Genomic DNA, 26925 nt, shown 5'->3' on the forward strand with positions numbered 1-26925 from the left:
TAAGATCATTAAAAATATTTTCTACAAAGTGCTGGAGGGCCTGTAGGCATAACGGGAAGTAGGCACAACGGGAAGACACCGTATTAGATCATTTGGAGAAAGCTAACTGCAAAAAAGAAACTTGACGTTCGGGTCCCACATGATCTGACTCAAAAACATTTACTCGATCGAATTCGTATCTGCAAATCTTTACTGAAACATAATGAACTCGAGCCATTTCTGAAACGGTTGATCACGAGTAATGAAAAGTTGATAGCCTACGTCAATAACGCGCTGAAAAAATAGTGGTCAAAATGAGCAGAAGCTCGACAGTTTGTAGTAAGGTTATGCTGTACGTTTGGTGAAATTGCGAGAATACCGTGCATTACGAGCTTCTGCCGTGCGCGAACGATTTGTTATATAACGCGAGTCCACTTAGCAATTCAAAGGAAACGGCCGGAACTGGGCAGCAGAAAGTGTGTCGTATACCACGATGACAACACCAAACAGCATACATCTTTAAAGATTCGTCAGAAGTAAAGAGGATTTGGTTGGGAAGTTTCAATGCATCTTCCGTATAGATGGTTCTCCCTGGTTTTTCCCTATGAACTTCAAGCTCTTAACCTTTATACAAACAGTATACCGTCTTCAAAACTTCCACATGTATAAGTTTTCTTCAAACATTCCGAAGAACAAATTCTTCCTCTACCAAAGATACACTATGGACGCTTATGATGATGCAATTCACAATATTAAACAACTTTTGAACAATAAGAAACCTCTTGGAAAAAGTTGACAGCTATATTGTTTAATATTATATTAAAGTTTACTTTCACTTTCATTTCACTTTCACTTACTTATGTATAAATTAAACGTTGATCCTCAATACACACATTTTACTGTAAGTAAAGCCAGTAAGTTATACGCTGTATAGGAATACAACAGATGCACAAGGTTCACTGACATAATTTTTTTAACTACCTCCCAGCAAAAAAAAAAAAAAAAAAAAAAAAGCCCCTTCCATTATTTATTATTTGTAGTCCCTATGGAGGGGATCGAAGTTATGCCACTGACAAGGATGAAAGGACAAATGCATTGGTGTCCGAAGCAGATGGCAAGAAGGGACAATTGCCTCTCTCCTTGGATTTTCGAAAGGGATTCAGTCCTTCGAAGTACATGCCAAAACAAATTATATTTGCAGACTCACCACTACAGTATTTAATACATTTACTGTAGTTAATAAAGTTATGCACTGCGTGTCAATAATAAGTTTTACTTGAAGTATTATTTCTATGTGCATCAATGTGTATATTAGCGATTTCGCTTCTGGCCGATCTTTTGACCTCCTTCCCTCTTGGAAGAAATCCTGTGGCTGTGTCTGGACAAATGTTTTGCATAAATCAAGTTAAGGAATATAATTTAAAGCAAATTAATTTATTATTTGAAAGAGCTCAGATATGAGTTTTCATCCTCACCCCAGCCCCATAATCCAGAGGACTTTGCTAGATTATACAAGAGTGAATATATATTGTAAGATCCCCACCTTTCAGTGCGAGTCCATGTTATCCATATAACACGTGCTATTGTTTATGCTATTGTTTACAAGCATCAGTACAGCAGGCGATGCATACAAAACCAGGAAGATACGAAGCCAGCACGACGGGACCCGAGGAGAAACGAGCCACGCAGAAATGGCCTATAAAAATGGACCTGAAGAGAACTGAGATCAGTTGACCACCGATCACTTAACTTACACCTGCTCCTGAGGTCGCTCTGAACGGAGGAGTGCTATCTTGCTAAATCCTTGAAGGCTGCCATGAGCTATGGGGATTCCTAACCACACCCTAAACCTATGGAGGGTGCCATGAACTAAAGGGTTCATGCAGTGGCGGATCCAGGGGGGCAATCGCCTCCCCCCCCAGAAGAGGAAACTTTCTTATTTTATATATGAATAAAACAGAGTTTGGAGCTCTTAGAAGTAGCTTTAAGTAGCAGTATAACAAATCACCCCCCCCCCCAGAAGTCCGTCCTGGATCCGCCCCTGGGTTCACGTATTTCCTTTCTTCACCTCATTTGTTATAAGGAAGATTTTGATATATTCATTTGTAGATACAAAGACGGTTTTGTAATATTTTATAAAATAGGCCCAGATTGTTATTGTCTCTAACAGGACATTACAATATGATTCATCGGTTTTGAAAGGGTTGCATTTTGGGAAACCTTTAACACATACAATAACGAATAATAAATGAAAATATACAAAAACTGCCCAAGTTTCGTATATACTGTTACAAATGTTCGATGTGGTTTCTTTCCGTCACACGATACACATCTATGCGGTAGTATGCCCCCCCCCCCTTCCCCGTTCTAACATATCCCTATGGTCGTAAATGCAGCTGTAAAGGGGATCCTGGAGCTCATCCGACATTTCTGGTAGTGGAGGCACATACACTATATCTTTCACATGCCTCCAAAGGAAAAAAAAATCACTGACTGTTAGATCGGGATATCTAGGAAGCCATGGAAAAATTCCTAACGAAATTAGGCCTAACACTCTCCACACTTTCATCAGAAACGGTTGTGTTGCCACCTGCCGGCACGAGCCGAAATTGCGAATATGAGATATTTAAATTTTCAAATGTGTTCTTTCATTCCATCATTAGGACAAACGTATTTATATTAATAGTTTTCGACATATTTCACCATAAAACCAGTTGAATCATTTTATAATCACCCTGTACATAGCGCTGTGTGAACTTTGTGGTGGACAAACACCGTGCTCATGGGTTTCCTCAGGGTTCTCCCGTTTCCTCGCAGTTTCTTCATTCCACCATTTCACTCCTCATTATCACCGTCTCCTTTAGCCTAACCGGCATATCCGCGGGACGTTGAACTTAAAGATTTCATTTTTTTTCACAGTGTACATATGTAAATCTGTATAATAATGGTTGTTACGTAAAAATTAAACTACCTCGTAAAACTAACTTGCGATCGGGAAAACTTCCTGTTAAAAGATAATTGTTTTAAGATACTTTACTACTTTATAACATGTCTTATTTAATGTGACACTGCCACTTGAAGCTGTCCAATTTGTTGTTTTTGTACTACTTAGTATTGGCCTTATCCTGCTTTATTCGCTCAATTTTTTTATAAAATTAGATTGTTTTGCTTCTATTTTTCTTTTATTTTTCAAAAAAGAAACTTACCCGAAAGTTGTCAAAATCCTCAGAGAAATATCATTTCGAAAAGCTGCAGGGGGTTATAGTGCATCTTCTGTGTTCCCACTCCTCGCACACACACACACATATACCAAATACCCATCCATATCAAATTTCTGCCGTGAACAGCAGCTTCACAAACAGGTACCATCTTCCCCTTCATTCCTGTCTTCTAACTCCCAGGGTGGCATTCTGTCTCACTTCCTCACCCATTCTCTTCCATTCCGGTTGCCGTGGCAACGACTTTTCATCCTTTCCCCATTGACGAAGAAAAGTTACACGCTGCTTGCTCAGGGGGAAGAAGTGAAAAAAAGAATAACGTTTCTTTCATTTTATTCTTAAAAGATTATTCAGGTTTTTGCTTTTCGACTAATATCAAAAAGATAGAATCGTCTTTGTTTGCACACTTCAGGTCGAACTTTTAAATTGCACGTATTGGAATTATTGTGTGACAGTTCTGGTCATTCGTTGAACTTGGTAGCATAGTTTCTGCCAGGAAAAACTGAAGAAAATATTAAAACTTACGATCCAATACTGAGAAAATGCTGTAAGTAAAATAGCTAGTGTTTCCAACAACTTCTTTACTGAGTGTAGAAGCGTCTGTAAGTGACTTCACTGAGTGCAGTGAAGTTATATCAGTATAAAATTGAAATTTTATTGCTGTAAGGAAGAAAACTTCAAGTATTAATTCTTGTTTACAGCTTTCTTCCCTATATTCTGAAGCTGTACGAAGCTCTCCCTCCTATATTCTGAAGCTATACGAAGCTCTCTTCCCTATATTCTGAAGCTATACGAAGCTTTCTTCCCTATATTCTGAAGCTATACGAAGCTTTCTTCCCTATATTCTGAAGCTGTACAAAGCTCTCTTCCCTATATTCTGAAGCTATATGAAGCTTTCTTCCCTATATTCTGAAGCTATAAGAAGCTTTCTTCCCTATATTCTGAAGCTGTAAGAAGCTTTCTTCCCTATATTCTGAAGCTGTAAGAAGCTCTCTTCCCTATATTCTGAAGCTCTACGAAGCTCTCTTCCCTATTCGTCAAAATATAGAAATCCAACATTGAAATCGAAGTGCTGGAGCTACCACTTTCAGTTTGAATCTGAAAATAGAGTTGAAGCTGGAATCTATTCTTGAGACGCTGAAGTGGTAGAGTGTTTACCTCTGGTGCGTGGGTTCCGTGATTCGATCCCCGGCTAAGTTAGTTTGTGGTAAATAGCATCGTGTCTCTGGGTTTTCTCGGCGTACCTCCCACATTCTCATTCCACCAATTCTTTCATCATCATTCACTTGCCTTAATCATTTATCTTCCTTAGCCCAAAGGACATAATTGTGGGACGTTAAACTGTAAGATTTTTGGGACACTGAACCCATATTAAAATGAATCTCCGCTCTCTCTTTTACTGTTTTTGTTGTGTGAGCATCCATGTTGAGTGGCAGATTTCTACCACTTTCGATTTAATGCAGGGATAAGTACGAACATGAAACCTTCTTTTGGGATGTTAATCGAAACCCGTTTCATGATACGTCTTACCATTTCCGATTTAATATCCATTGACAAACATATGGATAGCATAAATGAGGATAGAATTCCGTTATCACTGATGATGTAAAAGAAATGGCCGATCATTTGAAGGGTATCTCTATATAAGCCTAGTAATTTTGGGAGTTCTCGAAATATGTTTAATTGCTAATATACAAGATTTCGTAAAGAAAATGAAGTACTTTTCTCTCCACTATTATCAGCAATCATTTCGTCTGTTGATTGCCACCTCTCCTCACTGAATATCAAAGGTGTAAGACTTTTTGGTCTATACTATCCTATTTATAGTAGGGAAATACGAGGTGTGGCAATTAAATGACGATACTATCCACCTCCTGTCGCGCAGGACCGTCGGGGGGAGGTAGCTAATGATGTGTTGTTGATCTTGAACCTCCATGATCAGCCACTGTTTGTTTCATGATTCTGAAAGCTTTTCTTTTCTTTGCGCGAGTTTTCGAATTGCACAAACATTTTCAGAAGGTAGAGAGGAGGTTGAAGATAATGAACGACCCGGCTGCCCTTTGAGCTCAAGAACGGACGAAAATGTTCAAAAAATTAATGAACTTGTTCGGAAAGACAGACGTCTGAGCATTCGGATGATCGCAGACGTGACGAACATTAACAAAGAGACAGCAAGACAAATTTTGAATGACAATTTAAACATGACAAAAGTTTGTGCAAAAATTGTCCCGAGAAACCTCTCTCAGTAACAAAAAGATTTTCGAAAGACCATTTGGTGTAACGTCATGGAACGACTCAAAGCAGAATCAGACTTGCTAACACGTGTCATCACATGTGATGACACATGGATTTTACAGTATGACCCCGAGACTAAGCGTCAATCCATGCGCTGGAATACACCCACGTTGCTAAGGATGGAAAAAGCACGAATGAGCAAGTCGAAAGTGAAGGCAATGCTCAAAGTTTTTTTCGGTATCAGGGGTATCATCATGACTGAATGGGTGCCTCAGGGTGAAACGGTGAATCAGACCTACTACAAAGAAGTCCTAATCAAACTGAGGGAAAGAATAAGGAAGAAGAGACCGGATTTGTGGAAGAATGATGCATGGATCCTCCACCAAGACAATGCGCCTGCCCATAATGCCCTTTCTGTGAAGCAGTTTTTAGCAGCCAAGCGCATTCCTGTGCTCGACCATCCTCCGTATTCTCCACACTTGGCTCCCTGTTACTTTTATCTATTCCCAAAAGTGAAAAGTGCATTGAAGGGAACACATTTTTAGTCTGTGGAAGAGGTGAAACGAAAAACGGCAGGGTTGTTGAACAGGGTGACATCTGATGACCTACAGCATTTCTTTGAACAATGGAAAGTACGTGTGCAGCGGTGTTAGATAGAGGAGGGGAGTATATAAAGGGGATAACAGTCAATTGTAACTTTCTTTGCAATACACCACATTTATGACACCAGTCTTGTTATTTAATTGCTACACCTCGTATGTCAGTCCATGTGTAATACTGACTAATTTCTTATAAGTAATGTAGTATAGCCAATTAAATACACTAGACTCTCGCTAATCCGACCCTCGGTAGTCCGACCTCTCAGTAATCCGGCGCAAATCCAACCAAAAACACGTGCACAATGAATTATCGTGCGCATGCGCAATAATGCTTAGTTAAATAATGCTTTATATGCTTTATTTGATTTACAGTATATACTTATATACTGTAAATCAAATAAATGTCAAACACTTAATAATCCAACAATTCCGCTAATCCGGCACCCATATGTGCCAGGAATAGCCGGATTAACGAGAATCTAGTGTAGTAAAAAAAAATGTGTTCATAGTACTTTACAATTTAATTGAAAGAAGTGTGCAGATTGTCTGAGTAGTATTAGTTTCAAAAACTTAAATAAGAAATCTTGAACAGGATTATTGCAAGTTTTTTTTTTCTGTGTGTAATCTTCTTTAGTGTTGCTCACGACACGAAATTAGAAATAAGATTGGTCTCGTCTTGTTAATTTTGTAAAAAGTCTCGTCTCGGCTCTAAAATTTGTGTACAAAATTTATGTCCTGATTTCTGTCTTGATTTCATTTATCACAATCATTCCGCGTCATGAACGGTTTACGAAAAGTGTGATATAACTTACATTTAAACCATATTTATCATTGGAATATATTGTGTAATGAATTGCGTATCTTGAATCTTTGATAAATGCTCTTCGTTGTGTTCGTATAATTACTTTATCAATTTATATTTTTTATGATATGAACGATGTACCATTAAAACAGTGTTTGAGATTTAAAACTTAGGTGAACTAAAGAAATAATAAACACTTCTGACCAGAGTATATATACTTGTTTATTAAAAACTAAATTCCCGTGTAACAGTTTCAACAACGTAACGTTGTCTTCATCAGAGACTAACTGCCACTAACACACTTTGCAGTTAGTGTCTGATGAAGACAACGTTACGTTGTTGAAACTGTTACACGGGAATTTAGTTTTTAATAAACAAGTGTATATACTCTGGTCAGAAGTGTTTATTATTTCTTTAGTGAGTTCCAGAGTAGTGATGGATAGAGTTGTTAGGTGAACTAGTTGTGCCTACGAAACTCGAGGAATTTCTTGTCTCGACCCAAGTTTAAAACTAACTTCTCGTGTCATTATCGAGACGAGGAATGTCTCGTCTCATGAAGAACACTAGTCTTCGTTCAAGAAATCCTAGCACCTCGCCTCGAGTTGAAAATCGCTGTAATTGATCCAAGCAAGTGTGCCTCCTCTCAAGCGGTTTAAAGCGTTTATTTCAGGCCAAAATGTATAAACACAAGTTGTTGTGCTGTTGTGAGAATACGCCTTTTTAAAGAGAGAAATTGTGGCCTTTTTTAAAAAAACAAGAAATTAAGGAAAATCAAAAATGGATCAAAAGATTGCGATCTTGGCCAATGATTAGTTTTTGGATCAGGGGCCACAAAATTTTTGAACGACCCCTAAATCAAGTTTTCGAATTTTCTACGAAGTAAGCACATCATAGTGAGTTAATTGATAGTTTGGGTTTGGCTACATTGCCTTTTTCCAAATATAAGGCGTAGAAGACAAATTTTGATGTTTTGATCCAAAAATACTATACATGACACATGCCAAATTTGTAATTTGATTTCACTTGACAAATTGTAGGTGTAAAACGAACCATGCTTTATTTTCCTTTTTAAATTTTCCCTTTAGTAAGATGTAATGTAGGGTGTGATGGCGTAGTTAGTAAGGAGTCTTCCTATCTGGGCAGTCCGAATTCGATCCTCAGTGGTAGCGGAAATATTTCCTCGTTCTGTCCTTGTTTTAATATGGCTCAAGGTTGCATCTAGCTTTTGAATCATAGGTTCTTGTGTGCTGGCTATATTAATCCTATTTGTACGTATGTTGAGTAAGTGTGGAATCTTACCATGCACAAAGCCTATCGGAGTTTTGAGCCGCTTTTTTGACTCCTTATGCAACACTGCGGCTAAGGACGGGACCCCCTATTAACGTAGGCTCCGAACTACGACTGGTATTTGACTCTTGTACAGTTGGCGGACGAAATTTGCAAGGCTCTTCCTAGTGATAAACAGTGGGAATATTCCCGGTGGGAAGGAAAATAAAAATGGGAATATTCCCGTGTTTTTTTCCCTGACATAAATTCCCGGGAAGGAATTTATTTCTATTTCTTTACTTTATCTTCCAAATTATAAGAACCACGTGATCAATTACTTTATTTTCATTTATTATGATTTACTTTTTGTACCTTATACCTAGGTATAACTAATGATATGATTTTTTAAAATTTCCATTTTCATTTATACTAAAAAGTAGAAAAGTACTAATTTGCAAATGATGAAAAGGAACCAGTTTGTAAAGTAATGTAGACATTATGTAGAAATGGAGATGAAGTACTATTAATACACCCCGAACCACCGTTAGTAATAGACGTCGGTCTGTCTCCTGTCTCGGACTCGAATTTCTGAAGAGGTACTCGGACTTCTCTTACATGTGAATTAACGCACGAGATAGATAGGAAGAAAGGTCGTGTGTGGCAATGTTACGTGCAAAATTATAAAGATAAGTCAGTATCTTGCAAATATTGTGAAAATAAATGCTGTATGTATGCACAAATGTTGATAAAATGATGAGACATGTGCCTTCTGCCTCATACCCAACCTAATTTGTTCATAACATTTAAAAAATTTAATATGTTCATAATATCAGTTGTAGAGTCAACTTTAGAAAATCCACTTTCATATCAATTTAAACTGCTTAGTGGTGTAAAAATATGTGGACTTACTGTAGCATTTTTACCACATATTTACTTGCATAGAACGTATTGTAAGTAAATATACATTTATACGTACTCTCTAAATATAATAAAATATTAATAAAATAATGTAATACCGTTCAGAATATATACTACATTTTAAAGAATCCTCTGGAAACAACAGTAACAATATAGTGACACAGAAAAGAGTTTAACTTTGAAATCATAAAATAGTAATAGAATGCAATTTTCGTGGTGATTGTACACACATTCCCGGAAAATTCCCATTTTTGGGAATCTTCCCGGGAATTTACCCATCACTAGCCCTTCCCCACCGGACTATCTCGCATCCAGAAGACCTGGATTACGGGACAACATTCACAGACGCTGGTCTTGGTCGGTTTCATAAATACTGTCACTGTCAACGGGAAACTTCAAAACTACCATAGTTTTTTAAAAGCCCTCATATAAAGACTGAAAAAAGTCAATTTTTATTGCCTTAGTCCCAAAACTTTCGGACCCGAGTGTGTACAACAAGCATTTTGCTACATACGAGGGGGGACCCAAAAAAAAAAAAACGGGAATTGTGCTGCAGTGGGAAGGGAGAGTGAGGGAACCCATTGTTGTACCAATTGTCCGTTACGATCACGTCACCTGCGTCAGTGTGCGAAGTTGTGTCGCTGTGAGTGCAGCGGTTCGCTCTTGAGAGTTTGTTTAGTAAACCAACTTTTTCCAGTTCGGCGAAAACGTGATGGCAGATTATCAAGGCAGCTGTGAAATTTGGTTTCCTGTTGGGGAAATCGGCCGCGGAAACTACTGTAATGCTGAAGACTGCTTATGGGGATGCTGCCCTAAGTAAAACCAGTATACGAGTGGTTTGCACGTTTTAAAAATGGAGAACTGTCAATTGAAGACTAACCCCGTTCAGAACGCCCCTCAACGGCAAGAACTGACGAAAACGTCGAAAAAGTCAATGCCCTCGTTCGTGAAGACCGTCGCCGAACCATTAATCAACTCTGTGAGATGTCTGAAATATCGTGGAGTTCAATTCAGAGGATTTTATCAGAAGATTTTCACATGAGAAGGGTTGCAGCCAAATTTGTCCCTCGCCTTCTCACAGACGAGCAAAAGGAGCGTCGACTTGAGGTATGTGTTGAACTTCAAAATCAGCTCAAAGAGGACCCCGACTTTTTCTGCCAAGGTGATTACTGATGATGAATCGTGGTGCTATGGCTATGACCCCGAATCAAAGCAGCAATCAAGCCAGTGGAATAGGTCTTGCCACTGTGGAGGAGGTAAAACAAAAATCGCTGGAGGTCATAAAGAAGATCCCGATAAGTGATTTTCAAAACTGTTTTGAACAATGGAAGGATCGTTTGCAGAAATGCGTTGCGGTCCATGGACAATACTTTGAAGGTGATGAAAATTTGGTGTAAAAATATTGAGAAATAAAAAAGTTACGACGAATTTCCCGCTTTTTTTGGGTCCCCCCTCGTATTTTAGTGTGTGTGTGTGTGTGTGTCTAATAGTATGTACAATATAAACATATGTCTTGCAAAATCGACGCATCGTTATTTCCTAATAAAAAAAACACTTTCATCAGAAGAATTTTCCCGTTTTAATGATAAGTCTCTGTCTCGTTAATTAACACATGTAACATTTTCTAATTCTTGTTTCCTTTCATTTTTCAGACGGAGCAAATGGAGACAGATGGTTCATGTAAGTATGATTAATTAATACCTTTTTGTCTTGTTCTTGTTGCTCTAAAATTACTTGAAATGCCTGTAGAATGACATGTTTATGTATAATGTAATGCGTGTTTATTTCTTTAAAAAAACATGACAAAACTTTAAACGGAAATATTGTGGCCTGAAGAAATGTTCTGTGTTAATTGCGTTCCTGTTTTCATTTTTTTCTTGTTTCTTTTAAACATTTTCTTTTCCATTTTTCTATACATTCTCACGGGCTTCCATTAATGCTGGGTGGGAAGTGTTTACGATTTCAGTTCAAAGTGTATAGAAGAAAAACTTAATTTGCGATATGGATTTTGTTCTTTGAATTTTTATTTAAGTGCTGATATGTTCGGAAATAATGGAGCTAAATTATATTCAGGGTAACAATTAGAGGAGATAGACGAGACAAGTTTTCTAGTTGATTGTCAATCTGGGTACTGAGAGAAGGCATCGGTAATGCATTACAGGCAGGCGGAAGCATAAAAACAACTTTGCAGGGGCGCAACCACAATGGGGGTTCACCGGGTTTGGAGCCCCCTCCCCCCGCAAAACTTCCTAATTCAACATACATTTGTACACTTTCTCAATAAAACAGGGAAATGATTTGAGGTAACATGAAAATTTGATCTTACACTTCATCTGTACTCATTTTTCTCTTACAAAAACAATCTAGTTCTATCATTTTTTTTCCCTGAAATTATAGGTTGAAGTATTTTATAATTGTTTATAGTCAGTGGCGTATTTACGATTTTGTTTCGGGGAGGGGCTTTGCCTGGAAATGTGAAAATTCTGCAAGATATTTCATTTACTTTACTAAGTAAGATTTCGGGGGGGCTTAAGCCCGGAAGCCACCCCCCTAAATACGCCACTGCTTATAGTCCTTTCGGGTGCAGAATAATACCCGTTCAATACTACCTAGACATAGTGGCTTACAGTATTGGACTCCTCCTAACAAAACTTTTTGCGTGCGCGCCTGTATCTTTTTAATATATGTTGTCAAATTATTACATCCGTTTGTTTCAGATAAACGTATTATTATTTCGTAGTATAATAATAAAATATTTCATTAAAAAAAAAAATTGCGAAACACCGGTAGATTTCCAAACTATAAGGATTCAATTTATCACTCCGGTTTCAATAAAGAAATAAGGTTCAAGATACAACATGTTCTTAGAACGCCGAATTCAAGTTTTTGCTATCTTTTACATTTTTTACGCCATGGAAAACTGTATTGAAACCGGAAGTTGTAAATATCTACCATTTCCCGTTTCAATAGAGGGTTCAGAGCTTAGCCTCAGATGTTTTATTTTGATTCTGAAATTTTATCAAAAAAACGTCTCTTGCTACTTGGTACTTTTTTTCTGTTTAGAGATCAATATTGAAGCCTGAAGAAGAAATAGTAGGGCCCTAGATTTCCAGCATAGAGTTTAGATTCCTGGTTTCAATAGAGAGAAGGGGTTGGAAATAGAACTCGTTCTGTTAGCGCAGAATGAATATATAAAAAATCAATCTTAAAACTGAAAATGGAAGGCCGTATGCAGAGTCGTTTTGACGTATTATTAGCGTCATACTAAAGACCTGACTACTGCAGGAAACATATGTTAGTCGAACTCTTTAGTATGGCACTAATCACGCATCAAAACGATTCTGCATAAGGCCCGAACTGTATAGTTCTGCTCCTTGCTTTTCTATCCATGGCTGCTCGCAGTGGAGGAGGGGGAAAAGAGGGGCAATTGTCATTCATCAACTTCTGTCCTTAGTCAACTGGATCCAGTTGCTCTGTTGTATTTTTTTTTTCCTGTGAGATCTTTCTTAGTATTATCCTCCCATCTGCTTCTAGATCTGTGCCAGAGTTGGCGTGGGTCAATGAAAACTTGACCCACGACCCACTGACCCACCATCCATCCTGACACACGACCCACTGACCCACCACCCACCATGACCCACCACCCACAGTGACCCACTCTGACCCACAACCCACCATGAACCACTCTAATCCACTTTGACCTACTCTGACTCACCAAAATCCATAGTCATCAACTCTGAACACGATCCACGGCCTCTTCTGAACTGACTAAAGAGTTTACACTTGTAATAAAACAAGACTGTGAAATTGTCACTAATCGGAGTTTGAATTTCTAGTCAAGCGCTCAAGTACCACTCTCTTACAATAACGTTGGATCTGACCTTTACGATATAAAATGGTAAAGTGTTTGTCAGTGAGGAAATTGAAACAGTTTGAGGTGGGGGGAAGTTAGTGTGTGCCTAAAATATACTTGTACTAAGAGAGTATTCTTGCAGGTGTTAATTTCTGAACGCATTCCACAAGAAACTTCTATTCGCAGGAAAATACCCCTGTACAATATGGAAAAGGTTATGGTTTCTCAGTTTACAGTATTTTTCTTACAAAAGACTCGAAAAATCAGTTGTTCATAGCGTATAAAGGTGCTCGGGTACCCTATGTGAGAGCTTTTCCATAAAGTATGCTCATAATTGTAATTTGTGTAGTTACTAAAACACCACGTTAAATTTAAGTTACAAATATGCATAAATGCAATTATTATGAATATTTATTCAAAGTAGTTTACCTAAAGCAAAGAAGAGACTTACTAAAAATTAGATACAAAGTTGAATAACACAAATAAGCCATTAGTAATACAAGTGTATATTTTCCGTAACTCGTAATTTTCCACCTTAAAACAAATCTGAAATCGGATTTATTTCCTGTTGGTAACTTTTTGGCGGTAAATCATGCGCAGTGGAATGATGTCCATCCTACAGCCAAGAAATAACTAGCTCGTCTACTTTGAGCATGTCTAGCGGTGGGCCATTAACATTGATGAGCAACAAGTTAGACAATGTTTGAGCACTTAGTCTATTTCTAATATGAGTCATCTGTAAATTCATAAGGGGAAATCCCCATTCCCACTCTGTCGTGGAAATTGATAATACTTCTACCCGATTTCTGCAACTTCTCATCGACAATCTACTTGTTAGACTTAAGTCTGATAACGATTTTTCTTGGTCAGGTTTGAAATACTCAGCAAGAAGTATCATCTCTCTATCGCCATACATCTTTTCCATATCGACCATGTCAGTTGGCAATGTCGACCCATGTAGAACAGAAACTTCATCTACCACGCCTTTGATAGGGAATCTTGTGAATAAATTATCAATTAAAGCATGATAAACTGATGATTTCTTATTTGTTCATAAATTTAATTTTTGTAATTACACATGAAGGTTTGATAACATTACCAAGTTCCCTCCCCTGTCTAGAAAGCGAAAGGTAACGAGGTTCCTGGAAAGTGTTCAGAGGTGAATGGGAATTTCCCTCCTTCTTCAACTTCAATTACCACACTGCTGTTTGCCATGTGCCAAATTACGATGAATTTCAATTAAATTATCATAGTATAATTATTTCCTCGTTGAATTATCAATACTTTTCAGTGGAAAAAAGGATGAAATTTCAAAGTTCCAAATCAAAGTAAGTAGACCAACGTAAAGGGAAAATAAGTGTAAAATTTTCCATACCATTATGTGTACAATCCAAACTTCAAATTTCCGTGTAATTAAGCTTACAGTACAAATTTTATGCCTATTTTAGTCACAAGTTTTTGGGTTGATTGCCCTGTGCTGTAAGCGCTCCATATAATAAACATAAGCTTCAGCAATTATTATAGCAGAAAGCAATGGATTTATGAGGCCAAGCACTGTATTTTTTGTTTCTGATTTTTTTCTTAAATAACGTCGATCGTTTTCGATCATTTTTACAAACCAACTCACTACCAATTTTCCATATATAAAAAATCCCCCCCCCCCACATAAAGGAGAATTTAAAAAAATGCTAGGACACATTCTGTTTATTTTCATTCGGATACTCACTAACTCCTTAGGATATTATGCATTATAATAAAAGCAATATAACATCCCAATTTGGATTAAGGCCTAACTATATACCAAAAGCAATTTCATTTGACTTTGCAATTTGACCTTGATGATCAGGCACACATAGTTACATTCATTTTTTAAAAAATAATTTATATATTACAGTGATTCAAAAATGTATTTTTTCCAGTAGTTAGCTCTAAAAACTCTCAGGTCTCGAAAGTCAAGTTGTAGTGTAAGTCCTATTGCTATTATTACTATTAAAATATCAATATCCAAAAGTGCCTGAAGTTCTTTTTTCACTTGGTTGGATATACTCACCTCAGGTAAGTAGACAGAAACAAGTGGAAAAGGAAGGAAAATGAAGGTTTTGAAAGTAAAACGGAGACAAATTTACCAGTCTTCAGAAGATACTGTCTACGATGCAGTGAGCAGAGAGGGTCGGTAGATCATACTGAGTCGGTGGGTCGCAGTGGGTCATGGTGAGTGGTGGGTCGCAGTGGGTCACGGTGGGTGGTGGGTCACATGCTGTTGACCCACGATCCACTGACCCACTCAGAAAACTTGACCCACCGACCCACTGACCCACTCCATCTCTGATCTGTGCCCAGTTAAAATTTTGACTGTTTCTAATTTCTTCCATTCTGGCTACCCGAACTTAGACACCTAATTCTGCTAGACTTAATGGGCCTTATACAGAGTCGCTTTGACGTGTGATTAGCGGCATACTAAAGACCTGACTACTGCAGGAAACATTTGTTAGTCGAACTCTTTAGTATGGCACTAATCACGCATCAGAACGAGTCTGCATAAGGCCCGATGAGTCTAACAATGTTAGGTAAACGGTATGAATTATGTACTCCCTCGTTATGAAGTTTCCTCTACCTCTCTTGAGTCCGAATATTCACCTCAGGATTTTATTTTCAAATACTTGTAGTCTGCTTTCTTCCCTGTATATAAGAAATCATGTTCCATAACCCTTAAAATTTGAGTTATCATAATTTTGTGCTATGTCTCAATAACTATACTATGTACTGGCATCTCCCTGATGTCATACCCTCATTATATTTCAATGCAGGACATTAGTTTTATCTCAATAAGTGGAATGGTTCTTGTACAACGGCAATTATTAGGCTTACAAAGAAATTAGTTATCCTCCATTTTCTCGAAAATTAAGCATTAGGTTTTACACTTGCACACAATTATGTTCAGCCCAACAAGATCTATCAATTGTGGCCCGGCGTAGCGTAGTAGCTAATGATCTCGCTTTCGGTGCGAGCGGTCCCGGTTCGATTCCCGGTGGGGGCACTCAGTCGTAAAACTAAAAACCTGTTTCATGCCAGCCATCCTGAATGAGATTTTCCTCATTCACATCAGGCAAAAGGCCGGGGTGGTACCTAATTTATAGGTCCCAGGTCGCTTCCTTCCTTCCCCAATCCTTTCTTTCTTCCCTTTTCCCGGGTAATGTGCTCGCCGAGGGATGTCATCCCTCATATGTAACGGGATAAATGGCCTTAGATGCCGAAAGCCCAGAAATCTAATTCCCAATCCTAGTGACGGGCTAACATGGCCATAGATGCCGAAAGCCCAGAAATCTAATTCCTAATCCTAATCCTAGTGACGGGCTAACATGGCCATAGATGCCGAAAGCCCAGAAATCTAATTCCTAATTCTAGATACAGACTAACATGGCCATAGATGCCGAAAGCCCAGAAATCTAAATCCTAAATGCTAGATCTATCGATTGTCATATATCTTTTTATAAAATTTATCCCTTTAAATGATAAGAATATTATAGAATTTTGTTTCGTGCTTGAAATTTCTAAGATTTTCCCCATATATTATTTTACCAACATTTCTAACTATGAAATCTTCATACTATTCGTTAAACCATATTGTAAGATTTTACGTGTTTTTACACCATGTTCAATGTAACTATGTGTTTTTACAACACGTAATTAAAGCAAACTGTTATTACACGTAATTTACGAAAAACATTTGCTAACCGTTAGCAATGGTATAGGAAAGGGGGGCAAGAGTACGCAAATTTCAATTAAACTTATATATTTTGGTAAAAAATAGCTACATCGGAAAACTTTTACATTTAACACAAAACTTGAACTTTGCTTTAAGAAATGTGAACTCAACTTTTGTATACCTCTATGCTTGGAGGAACTAGAACTTGTGAAATGAAAGTATTCAAATTCGTACTCTTGCCCCTGAATGTGGGGCAAGAGTACAAAATCAAAGGGGCAAGAATACGCACCCAAATGAGCATTAACAATTGTGCCCACTCCTTGACCATTAACAATTGAGCGCTTGTAGTGAGGATCCAGCGTTAGTAGCTGAAGGTTTGTCACAGATGAAGGTGTCCACTTCTGCATATAATGTGCATTGTTCATGCCACCATTCATTGCATATTGCTCACTGGATCCAATCTTCTGTTGGAGGATCGTTGTAGATGATATTGCATAATGGACACTCGTACACTAGTTTTTCATTGACCTGAGTTGTCGTCTTTGATTGTAATTTCCTTTGGTGCAAGTTGACGTTTGCCTTGGTGTTTGGAGAATGCCGTTTCAGAAGTAAGTTCTGTTTGAAAGGAGAGGATGTCAGAATCTCAGATTAACCTCAAGAAGATAGAGATTTGCTGGTTGATGGCTTGGTGGCAGACAGAAGGACTGACAACCACCAGAAGAGTGTATGATGTGAGTCCTGTTTAATTTCAGTGAAGAATCAGATTTACTGGTTGAAGGTTTGGACACAGACGAACGACCAACCAGCAGATGAGTGTTTGAAGAAGAGATTCTGCATGAGCTCTTGCTTGCTTCTAATGAGGATCCATCATTACTGATTGAAGATTTGGTAACAGATGAGAAAGAATGAGCAACCGGCAGAGGAATGTTTGAAATGGACAGTCCGCACGAACTCCTGCATGTTTGTAGTGAGGATCCAGCGTTAGTAGCCGAAGGTTTGGTAACAGATGGAGAACAAGCAACTGGCAGAGGAGTGTTTGATGTGGAAGCACCGCATGGGTTCCAGTGTACTTCCAGTGAATCTTCCGATGAAAGATTTTGGACTCTATTCGGGTCTTCTGCTTGATTCGTTGCTTCAGGAATGCTTTCATCTTTAGAGCTGGCTTCTACATTTAGGTCTACGACATCAACAGTAGAAGGAAGAAAATCTTCAGTGAACGCATCTGGGTTCAGTGGGACAATTCCAGTCTTGAAAGCCGGACACTGCATCACTAATGGTTGCAGCTTTGTAATAAACCTCAGTGAACAAACTCGCAACATTTCAGTGGCCAAAAAAGGAGAAATCTTAGGCTGGTATGGAGTGGTAAACTTAACATCATAATCCCATTTTCCCTGCAGAAATAAATCGCCTCGATTGAAATATAAGAGGACTGATTGTCAAGAAGTAACAATACCTTTTTCGTGACCGGATACGATCAGACATGTTGGTGTAAATGATGCTGTCATTCTTCGAAAAGTTGAGAGTTGATGAAACCAGAATCAGATATTCTCACAAAACTCGGCGGCGCTCCATTGAGTAACTCCTTTTTCATTCGTTATCTGGGAAATATCAACGCAGGTGGAATAAAGGAACCAGATGCACTCACGCAGCAAACAGTTGTGGTAGTAACTCCATGATCACTACGTACAATTTTATTCACAACTGATTTTCTTTTAGTCAACAACACTTTTGGAACTTTATGAAGAATCGTATTTATGTAGATCCTCCATATTGTAGATCTCCTGTGGAGGGAAACCATTTTCTCTTACAAGATCTTGTAAACTATTAAAACAGCGTTCAACTTGTGGCTTGCTAAAACCACGAGCTCTTCCCAGACCAGCTTTGAAGGCTGTCGTAAAGCAATAGTTGTATTCTATGACTCTGTTCAATCTTTTCCTGCCATTCGATTCTTTGGCTAAAGGAGTGGGATAACTGGTTACGTTCAGCAAAATCGTACCCAATTCTTCTCATTGTTAGATCATTAAATTTAATCAATAGAAGAGTTGCTCCAGTAATGGGATATGTTCCACTAATTCGTTCTCCATTTCTTCGTTAAATACTGACTTCATTGTGCCCAAAGACGCTGTAGGTTCTCCCTGAGAAAAAAGGAAGGAAAAATCCTTAATTCTCCTCATATCAGTAATGAGAACGCATAGGATACAAAAAATCAGATAATATTTAGACCATTTATAAAAGTATATTTTCCAACTTAGGCTTATTTAATCAGTTTCTTGTTCTAAAGAATGCTTGTCAACTACGAAGGTAACATTGAAACGAAGCTCCTCTTGCTCTCGCCCACTCCACTCTCTCTCTCTCTCTCTCTCTCTCTTCTGTAAACTCTTGTTACGTAAGAAGCCGCCTATTTGTTTTCTTCTGATAATTGCGCACCATGATCTGAAAAGATATATATATATATATATATATATATATATATATATATATATATATATAATGTCTTATTTTACACCGTAAGAGAGACATTCTAAATGGACAAGTTTATAGGATCATCTGGTGAGCAATCGTAGGCCCCCTGTCGTATCCATAATTCACCTAAAGGTATTAATTTTACACTATGTTGATGCATTACAAACGCGATCGGGGCGGTACGATTGCTCAGAAAATAGTCTTCCTGACTTGCCCAATGTCTCTAATGGCAAGCATTATGTATTCATTTTACTCACTTCAGGCTAAGTAAAATTTAGATGAGTTTGCTTTAGATATTGTTGTGTAAGGAGTGGTATTTAGAATAACAATTTTTCCCTCGTACATAAGAAAGTATCAGGATTTTTCAGTATTCTTAACGTTATAGACTACACATGGGAACCAGTAACACTTGCTGTCACTGTCTATTACAACGGAATCTACATTCTTTTTTGATTGTTAGACGTAAATTAAATTGATTTTTTTTCTTAAAAACGAAGGGGCAAGAGTACGCACGCGTATCCTTGCCCCATCGGTATCTGCGTACCCTTACCCCCTAACTACACAATGAACTTTCCCCTGATGTTGCACAGCCAACTGTTGGAAGAAAGTCAATTTACTCCATCTTGTCAAACAATAGATATGTTAGAAACTAATGCTTTACAGTACTTTGAAATCGTTAAAAAATTGTGTAAGTTATTCCTTAAGTACTTATGTCCCAATATCAAACTATTAGAAAAACATAAAACTTACCTAGATAGCTTGTAGTTTTCCGCAGCACACTCAAACTTGTTTAGGTTCTAGACGCCATTAACATCAAACTCCACGTGACGCATTATTGCGATGCGTGAATATATTCCCCCGTTTTTAGGGAATCGTATTGTTATTCCCCTTTACTCTAAATAACAACAAAACTTAACAAAAGTAACTTACATTTTAAAATAAAAAAGGAAAGCACGCCATAAAAAACATTGTCATTTGGTTAATTAAATTATTAACTTTTTAAGATGCTTGATTATTAAAAGCTATAGTTTTTATACGCTTTAAAATAACTCGTTATTAAGATCCTTTTTTTTTACCTTTTTAAAACGCCAAATTATTGAGAGGCACTTAATTATTAAAAATTCTTAGTTTTTAGAAATACTTATTTTATATATTCTGAAAGACGTAATTATATTTTTTTTAAACTTTACCAACAAACCTTTGAAAATTTAAAAAAATATATATATTTATAAAAAGTTATATTTTAAAAAATTATAATAAAAGGTGATGATAAAGTTTCTCTACCCGGTACCATATATATAATATATGGTGTTAATGAACTATACCGACAAACTGTGAGGTGATTCCTCACATCAAAATAAGAGAAAAAGTTCATCTGGACCTATGGCAAAAAGTGCACAGTACTAGGGTTGTCCAAAATCGCGAAAAAGCCAAATTTCAACAGGCCCTATTTCGAATTTCAGTAACGGTGGATGGGTCCTTACCAGAGCGTAAAGGAAGCGACACATACACAATCTGAAAGTCCATACTTAGTCAATTTTCAATAGGTATACAGAGTATTCCCTACAGGATGTAATTCTCAGATATGCTCTCAGTAGAGTTTTCAGATATACCCTGATTTCAAGGAGGGTTCAAAGTAGGCCGAAGGTAAGTAAGCATCGACAACAAGGGACATTCAATGCTTCGGAGAGAAGTAGGAAGTGTTAGGAACTGGCAGCTCCATGTTCCTTTGCGTTCGGAATAATGTGTGATGCGATGTATTTCGTCAAAGTAAATTTCACGTTTTCTTCACTTATAAGCGTGAAAGAAAACGTTGCAGCACGTGTTTTTCCGAGTACGAAAAACCGTGTTGCTGACGATCCTGAACACTTCCGATATCGCGCCAAAGACTTCTCTGTTCAGTGATATCAACGCTTATAGTTTGCCTACTTTGGACCAATCATAAAGTCAGTGCGTATCTCAAAGTTCGGTTGATAGCATGTCTGGGAATTTCACCCTGTATGGAATATTCTGTACACCCACTGAAAATTAATGAAATATTCATTTTTGGATTGCGTATGCGTGACTTCCTTTACGATGATAAGGACCGCCATCCACAATTTCTGGAATTCGAAATAGGGCCTGTTGAAATTTGACTTTTTCGCGATTTTGGTCAGTCCTAGCTCTGAAACTATGCACTTTTCCTCACATGTCCATATGAACTTTTTCTCTCATTTTGATGTAAGGAATCACCTCTTACAGTTTGTCGGTAAAGTACATTAACACTGTTTATATATAAATATTAACTCTATGGCTTAAGGAACTCCGAAGTTCAGTTCCGTGTTCACAAAAGCTCTCCACTGACTTCTATCTTAGCCAACTAGATCCAGTTTCTACTTTGTATTCCTATTTCTGTGAGATCCATCTTAATATTGTCCTCCTATCTGCGCCTAAGTCTTCCTAATGGCAGTTTTCCGATTGGTCTTCCAGTTAAGATTTTGAAAGCGTTCCTACTTTCTTCCATCCTAGCTACATGACCTGTCCACCTGATCCTCTTAGATTTGATGTCCCTAATATATATATATATATAAGCAACAATATGTTCAACATGACTTCACCACAACAGCAGTAGAACTGTTAAGAGCATTAGCATGCACGTAATGATTGTCAATGGTCAAATGTTGCCTCTGTTACAAATTTACTCGGAATAATTCTGATAACTTCGAGAGGATAAGGAAGAGAAAAATAGGTCATAAGTTTGTACGTGTACATTCATTTAAAAAATGAGAGGAAAAGAGAATTACGAGAATCGCTACAATACGAAAAAGGATTCTTCGAGAATTGAGACGAGACTTCTGCAAACATTTACGAGAAAACTTTATTCCTCGTCTCTTGTTGTAGGTAACGCTAACTGCGAACACCACGTCTTGCTTACAACTACAGAGTGACACAAAAGTAGGTATACTGTCCCGTACTGATCGGCTCATGACATTTTATATCATTTACTTATTGTTATCCATACAGGTATTGATTTAGTTTCTTTTTTATTGTTCTTAATTTATTTTCACGTGTACCTTAAGCTCGGAACAAACCGAAACTAAATTCATTATCTTAATAAATTAAAATGTCATACTTGATTGATGCTGGTCTGTATGCCTACTTTTGGACCACCCTGTATAATCTGCAGTACACAACCACCAAGGAGAGGCCTGCTTTGCGATCCCATGCACTCAAAACCGAGCAAAGTAGATCAAGTGGTAGAGTGTTGGCTTCGCATTCGGGAGGTCGTGGGTTCGATTATCGCTGCCGACCATCCTGACTGGGGTTTTCCAGGGTTTCTCTCAATCATACCAGGCAAATGCGAGGATGATACCTACTAAACAGTCCCTGGCCGATACGTTCCAAAATTCTTTCCATTGTTATTGTTGTTAGATATCCGATATAAAATGACCTCTGAGCTGTATCTGGTGATTGTTAAATAAATAAACAATAAAAATAAACATGTCTGCTTATCTACCTAAATGAAAACACTCAGTCACACAGTTTTATTAATTATATGCTTTCAAAATCTTATGTAAGATCTTTCTATATTAAGAGATACTCCAGTCACACAGTTTTATTTATTACTTTCTAAATCTTACGTTAAATCACTCAGGTATCTGAGAATCTACCAGAATCCAGCATGCACAGTAGTTTGTGTAAAAGAGAACTGTATTTGCATGGTTCAACATGCTGCTGATTCCTTCATTCAAGTGACTAATTCGATTCACTGATTTGTATTTGTCCTTTGTGAGCAGCGAGGTTATTAAGACGCATAGATGGAACGGATCCGTGACCTTAAGTGACTCGACAGATCCGGTGTGACATGAAAATGGCGAAACATCGTCAATACAAAGAGAATATTAGGTGGCTGCTAATGTGTTTCTAATATTCACGATTATCTCTTCTTTCTTTGCTTCACATTAAATATATAATTTATTCCTGCCTTGTTCTGAGCGTCTGTTTATGTACATATTGCACTGAAAGTTAACTAGAAGTCTTATCAGAATATGAACGCCTCATAACCACAGAAAAGAAAAGCTAGATGTTTTTCGTATGAGGGGTCATTATAATGTAATTGAACAAGCCTGTAAAACTGGTTGCATAGATATGAGGTACCACTGAACTCAATGTCTTATTTAATCTTTTTGTATATCTGTGTTAAATCACTGCATTGTTTTCAATATGGAATGACAAATAAACATGGGATTCTTTTTAAAATATTCAAAACATGGTGCCTTGATTAAGAGATGTCTCACCGGGAATGAAATACGGGAATCTTCGAGATCTAGTACTGGACATCATTAATCCATTATAGGCTGCTTCCGGGTCATATTCTGTTTAGGTTGCTGGGACAGCCTGGGTCATCCGGATCAAAGTCGTGATCTAGAAATCCGTGACCCGTTCCATCGCTGATAGAACGAGACATAAAATTTAAAGTGGAATTTGAACCACTGTAGTGCGTTCGATGCCCTCCCACCAGGAATCGAATCCTGAGCCTCGTGAACCAAAGTCACATGTTCTATTCACTAGACGAGAGTTTTTGATTCTTTCAAGTTCTTCGTGTTTCCATTTCGTATCATGATCAATATGAAGACATCACTAAAATTACACATTTCAGTTCTCACAGAAGCACAAATAAACTCATTCAAGATCGGATGAAACATTTCCATTAAAGCCAAGACTCCCGAACATTGATCTTTCGCTGACAACGGAGGCTTTTGTTCCGTTAAGTTTGTGAAGTTAAGTTTAATAAGGTCGCTTCAGGAACTAAAATAACTCAATTAGTGGGACGTCGATTCCGGAGTCGCAACCATGAAAGTGATTGCAACGTAAAGAGCAACTTCTGGTAATATGTCATAGATTGATTAGAACACTAATTGACAACAAATCAGCACACTCTGTTGGTTATCAACAAACAAACTACGGTTCACACACACATACATCGTCTTTAATTAATACATGATAACCATGTTCCATGTGACGCTAATGATTTCATTCAGGAGAACAGGTTCTCTCCTGGTAATTAAATTAGTTTTTAAAAACAAATTTATTTGTTCAATTCGTGTAAATGATCAAAGTTTCAACAATGGAGATACACAGTTGAACTCAAACACTCTGACATTACAAGGACCACAGAACGCTAAAATTGTCACACTGCTTCTAATTACATACTGTAGGTGAAACATTATCAGCACATGCTATTATTTGTGGTTTTCTAGACCAGCGTTCCCTATCTGTTAATTCACGTAAGACTATGATTTCTTTTAGCACGAAATTTCTTTGACTCTAGCGAAAATTGAAACAGACACACCACGCACCATAAAAGAAGCGTAATTGTTAGACTACAAGGGCCGTATTCAGAGTCATTTTCGCGTGTGATTAACATCATAAAGGGCCTGACTACTGCATGAAACGTGTTAGTCGAACTCTTTAGTATGGCGCTAGTCACGCGTCAGAACGGCTCTGAATACAACCGCAAATGTTCTGCTCGCATCATCTCAAGTTTAAAATGGTACAGTGTGCTTATTCTGGTGTAACACAGAAATCCAATCACGGACCATAATATTTTCTATTTTTATATCTCATTAATTGTGGTGTGTGGGGTGGGTTTGGGAGGGGGGTGCATGGTATATGTTAACGTCAGTTTTACTTTAATAATTGACATGCTTCTTGTATAACATCGATTTTCATGTTAAAAAAGTATATTTTTATCGAAAACTTCTTACCCTCAAACTAGAGGATTGCACGGGCCGGAATATTTAGCTTGGGCCCGGCCCGGTCTGTGAATCACTTCGGTATTTCGACGCAGTGGCGTGAAAAGAATTTCTCAGAGTCCCAAGTTCGTACCGTTTCAGGATTGTAATATTTTACATAATATCTTGAAGAGAGTTAAAACTCTGAACTCACCTTGCATACGAAGATCACTTAAATCGTAGTTTTTTTCAATGTGAAACAAAAATAGCTTGTTTATTTCTTAGTTTATTTAGAATAAATTTCTTTGTACGCAGTTACTGTTACGTTAATCTTGAAGTATTAGTGGTAGTTCAATCTTGAAGTATTAGTTCAATACATTTCACAGTATGACTGGTGGGCAAAATGCAATAAGTAATGAAGATATTAGATTACTGCAAATGAAATGACTGCCCCCAAATGCGTCATTTCTAAAGACAAAAATGAGACTTCCAATACCTGGTTTATCAAAATAGTATGAAGCACGCACCACAGTCCATTTGGCAGGAGGTTGGGTCCCCCAGGGATCCCTGACGCCAACTGTGAGCGGTCTACCACTTGAATGAACCATCGCGGCACCCGTAGTTTCAACATTGATTTTCGTATAATAATAATAATATAATAATTAGTAAGAGATAGCAAAAAACTGTTTTTGATGTGGATTCAGTGCTTGAAGAAAATGGTCCATCTCTGAGCTTCTCTCTCTAATGCGCCCAGAAGTTATGTTTTTTTAACTTTCGGATACAATATTCAATTCGCGTAGTGTGAAGGTCTACTGTAGTTTTCCAAGTTTTTTTTCTTTCTATTTGTTTTGGGATGATGATATGTGTGCTTATATGTATAAACGAACTAACCAATAGCGGAACAGTCCTTCTTGAACTTTAGCCTGTTCCAACTCCATCTGTTCGAGACTGACGAAACTACATCCAACCTAGTGACGCATATGTGGTCAGTGTGTTGCACCTCTCTGCCTCTAACAGGTGTATCGGGGGCTTTTTGGTTCGAGTGGTCGTCAGGTCTTTTATTCCAGCGACTCTCCAGTTTGTCTCACGACGCTGAAAATTGGAGCAACCCGGTCGGGAATTGCTCTCGGAACTTCACAGACGTGAGTCTAACTCTTTCACAACTATAGTACTCGCGCCGAGTCGTGAAGCTCGACCTAGATCTACCGATTTCACCACCCAATAGAACGCGAGGGTGTGTTCCAGTCGTCAACCCCACCCATCAAATTTTGTCAGTGTCGTCTCTCGCGCTACACAGAAAACATCTCCCGAGAGTACAGTGTTGTCGGATTGGCGTCAAGTTCCATTTTGTTAAATGTTTTTTTGTTGCGTTATATTTTTGTTGTTACTATATGTGCTATTGTTACCATTTTAGAGTAGTTGTTACAGTAGTTATTGTTGTGCAGTGTTATTATTGGTAATTTTTAAATGGCTTTTTTATATACTCGTTTACTATGTTTTCAAAGTTTGGCAACATTGTTGGTGAATTTAAGCTGTTCAACATTTCCCCAAGTGTGCGCTCGGGAAACGGCTTCACGAATTGTACCGAAGTTTTCCGATGTGTTGGAGCTCAAGCAAAATATTTCTATGATTGGTTTAGAGCCCAAGCTTCACGACTCGGCGCGAGTACTATAGACTACGGTTTGTCTATATGTATGTCTTATACAACTCATGTGAATGGACAGATTACATTTTAGAAACTCCAATTATATGTAAGAAAATGTGAGAAAATAGTTACGTATTAATTTGGACGTAACTCCTGATTCATACAGTATATTACCATAATGTTAATGAAAAGTTCCTCTAAAGTAATAAACAGTTGTTAGCGTCCGTATGCAGTATAAATCTAAATTGATTTAAAGTTTAAATAAGTACTAGCTGAACCTGTGCTTTCTACACAACGCATCATTCAAATATGAGCATGAATCAATCTCCTTGACATTCCTTACATCTGTACATGTCCCTTTACAGACACAAGTGAATGACATCTTAATAAAAATCGGCAAGGAGAATCATAAAGGGGATATATTTTCGATTATTTTTTTCAATATCTCACACCTTTTGCAAGATTGAGCCTACTTCCGGTTGGAGTTTCTAATTCACGTATGATCAGAGTTTTGTTGCATGCAGTAT

General features: G+C 37.7%; 1 protein-coding gene across 1 annotated transcript in view; it reads left to right on the forward strand.

Moving 5' to 3' along the window:
• LOC145666377 (uncharacterized) overlaps positions 1-26925 on the forward strand; it is a 195773-nt gene that overhangs the window by 138181 nt on the left and 30667 nt on the right. The window contains exon 2 of the mRNA XM_081733559.1: positions 10670-10697. Coding sequence (XP_081589685.1) covers positions 10670-10697 — 28 coding nt within the window. The remainder of the gene's footprint in view (positions 1-10669; positions 10698-26925) is intronic.

Source organism: Thermobia domestica, chromosome 12 (assembly GCF_964235325.1).
Source record: "Thermobia domestica chromosome 12, izTheDome1.hap1.1, whole genome shotgun sequence".
In the NCBI taxonomy this organism is placed as follows: domain Eukaryota; kingdom Metazoa; phylum Arthropoda; class Insecta; order Zygentoma; family Lepismatidae; genus Thermobia; species Thermobia domestica.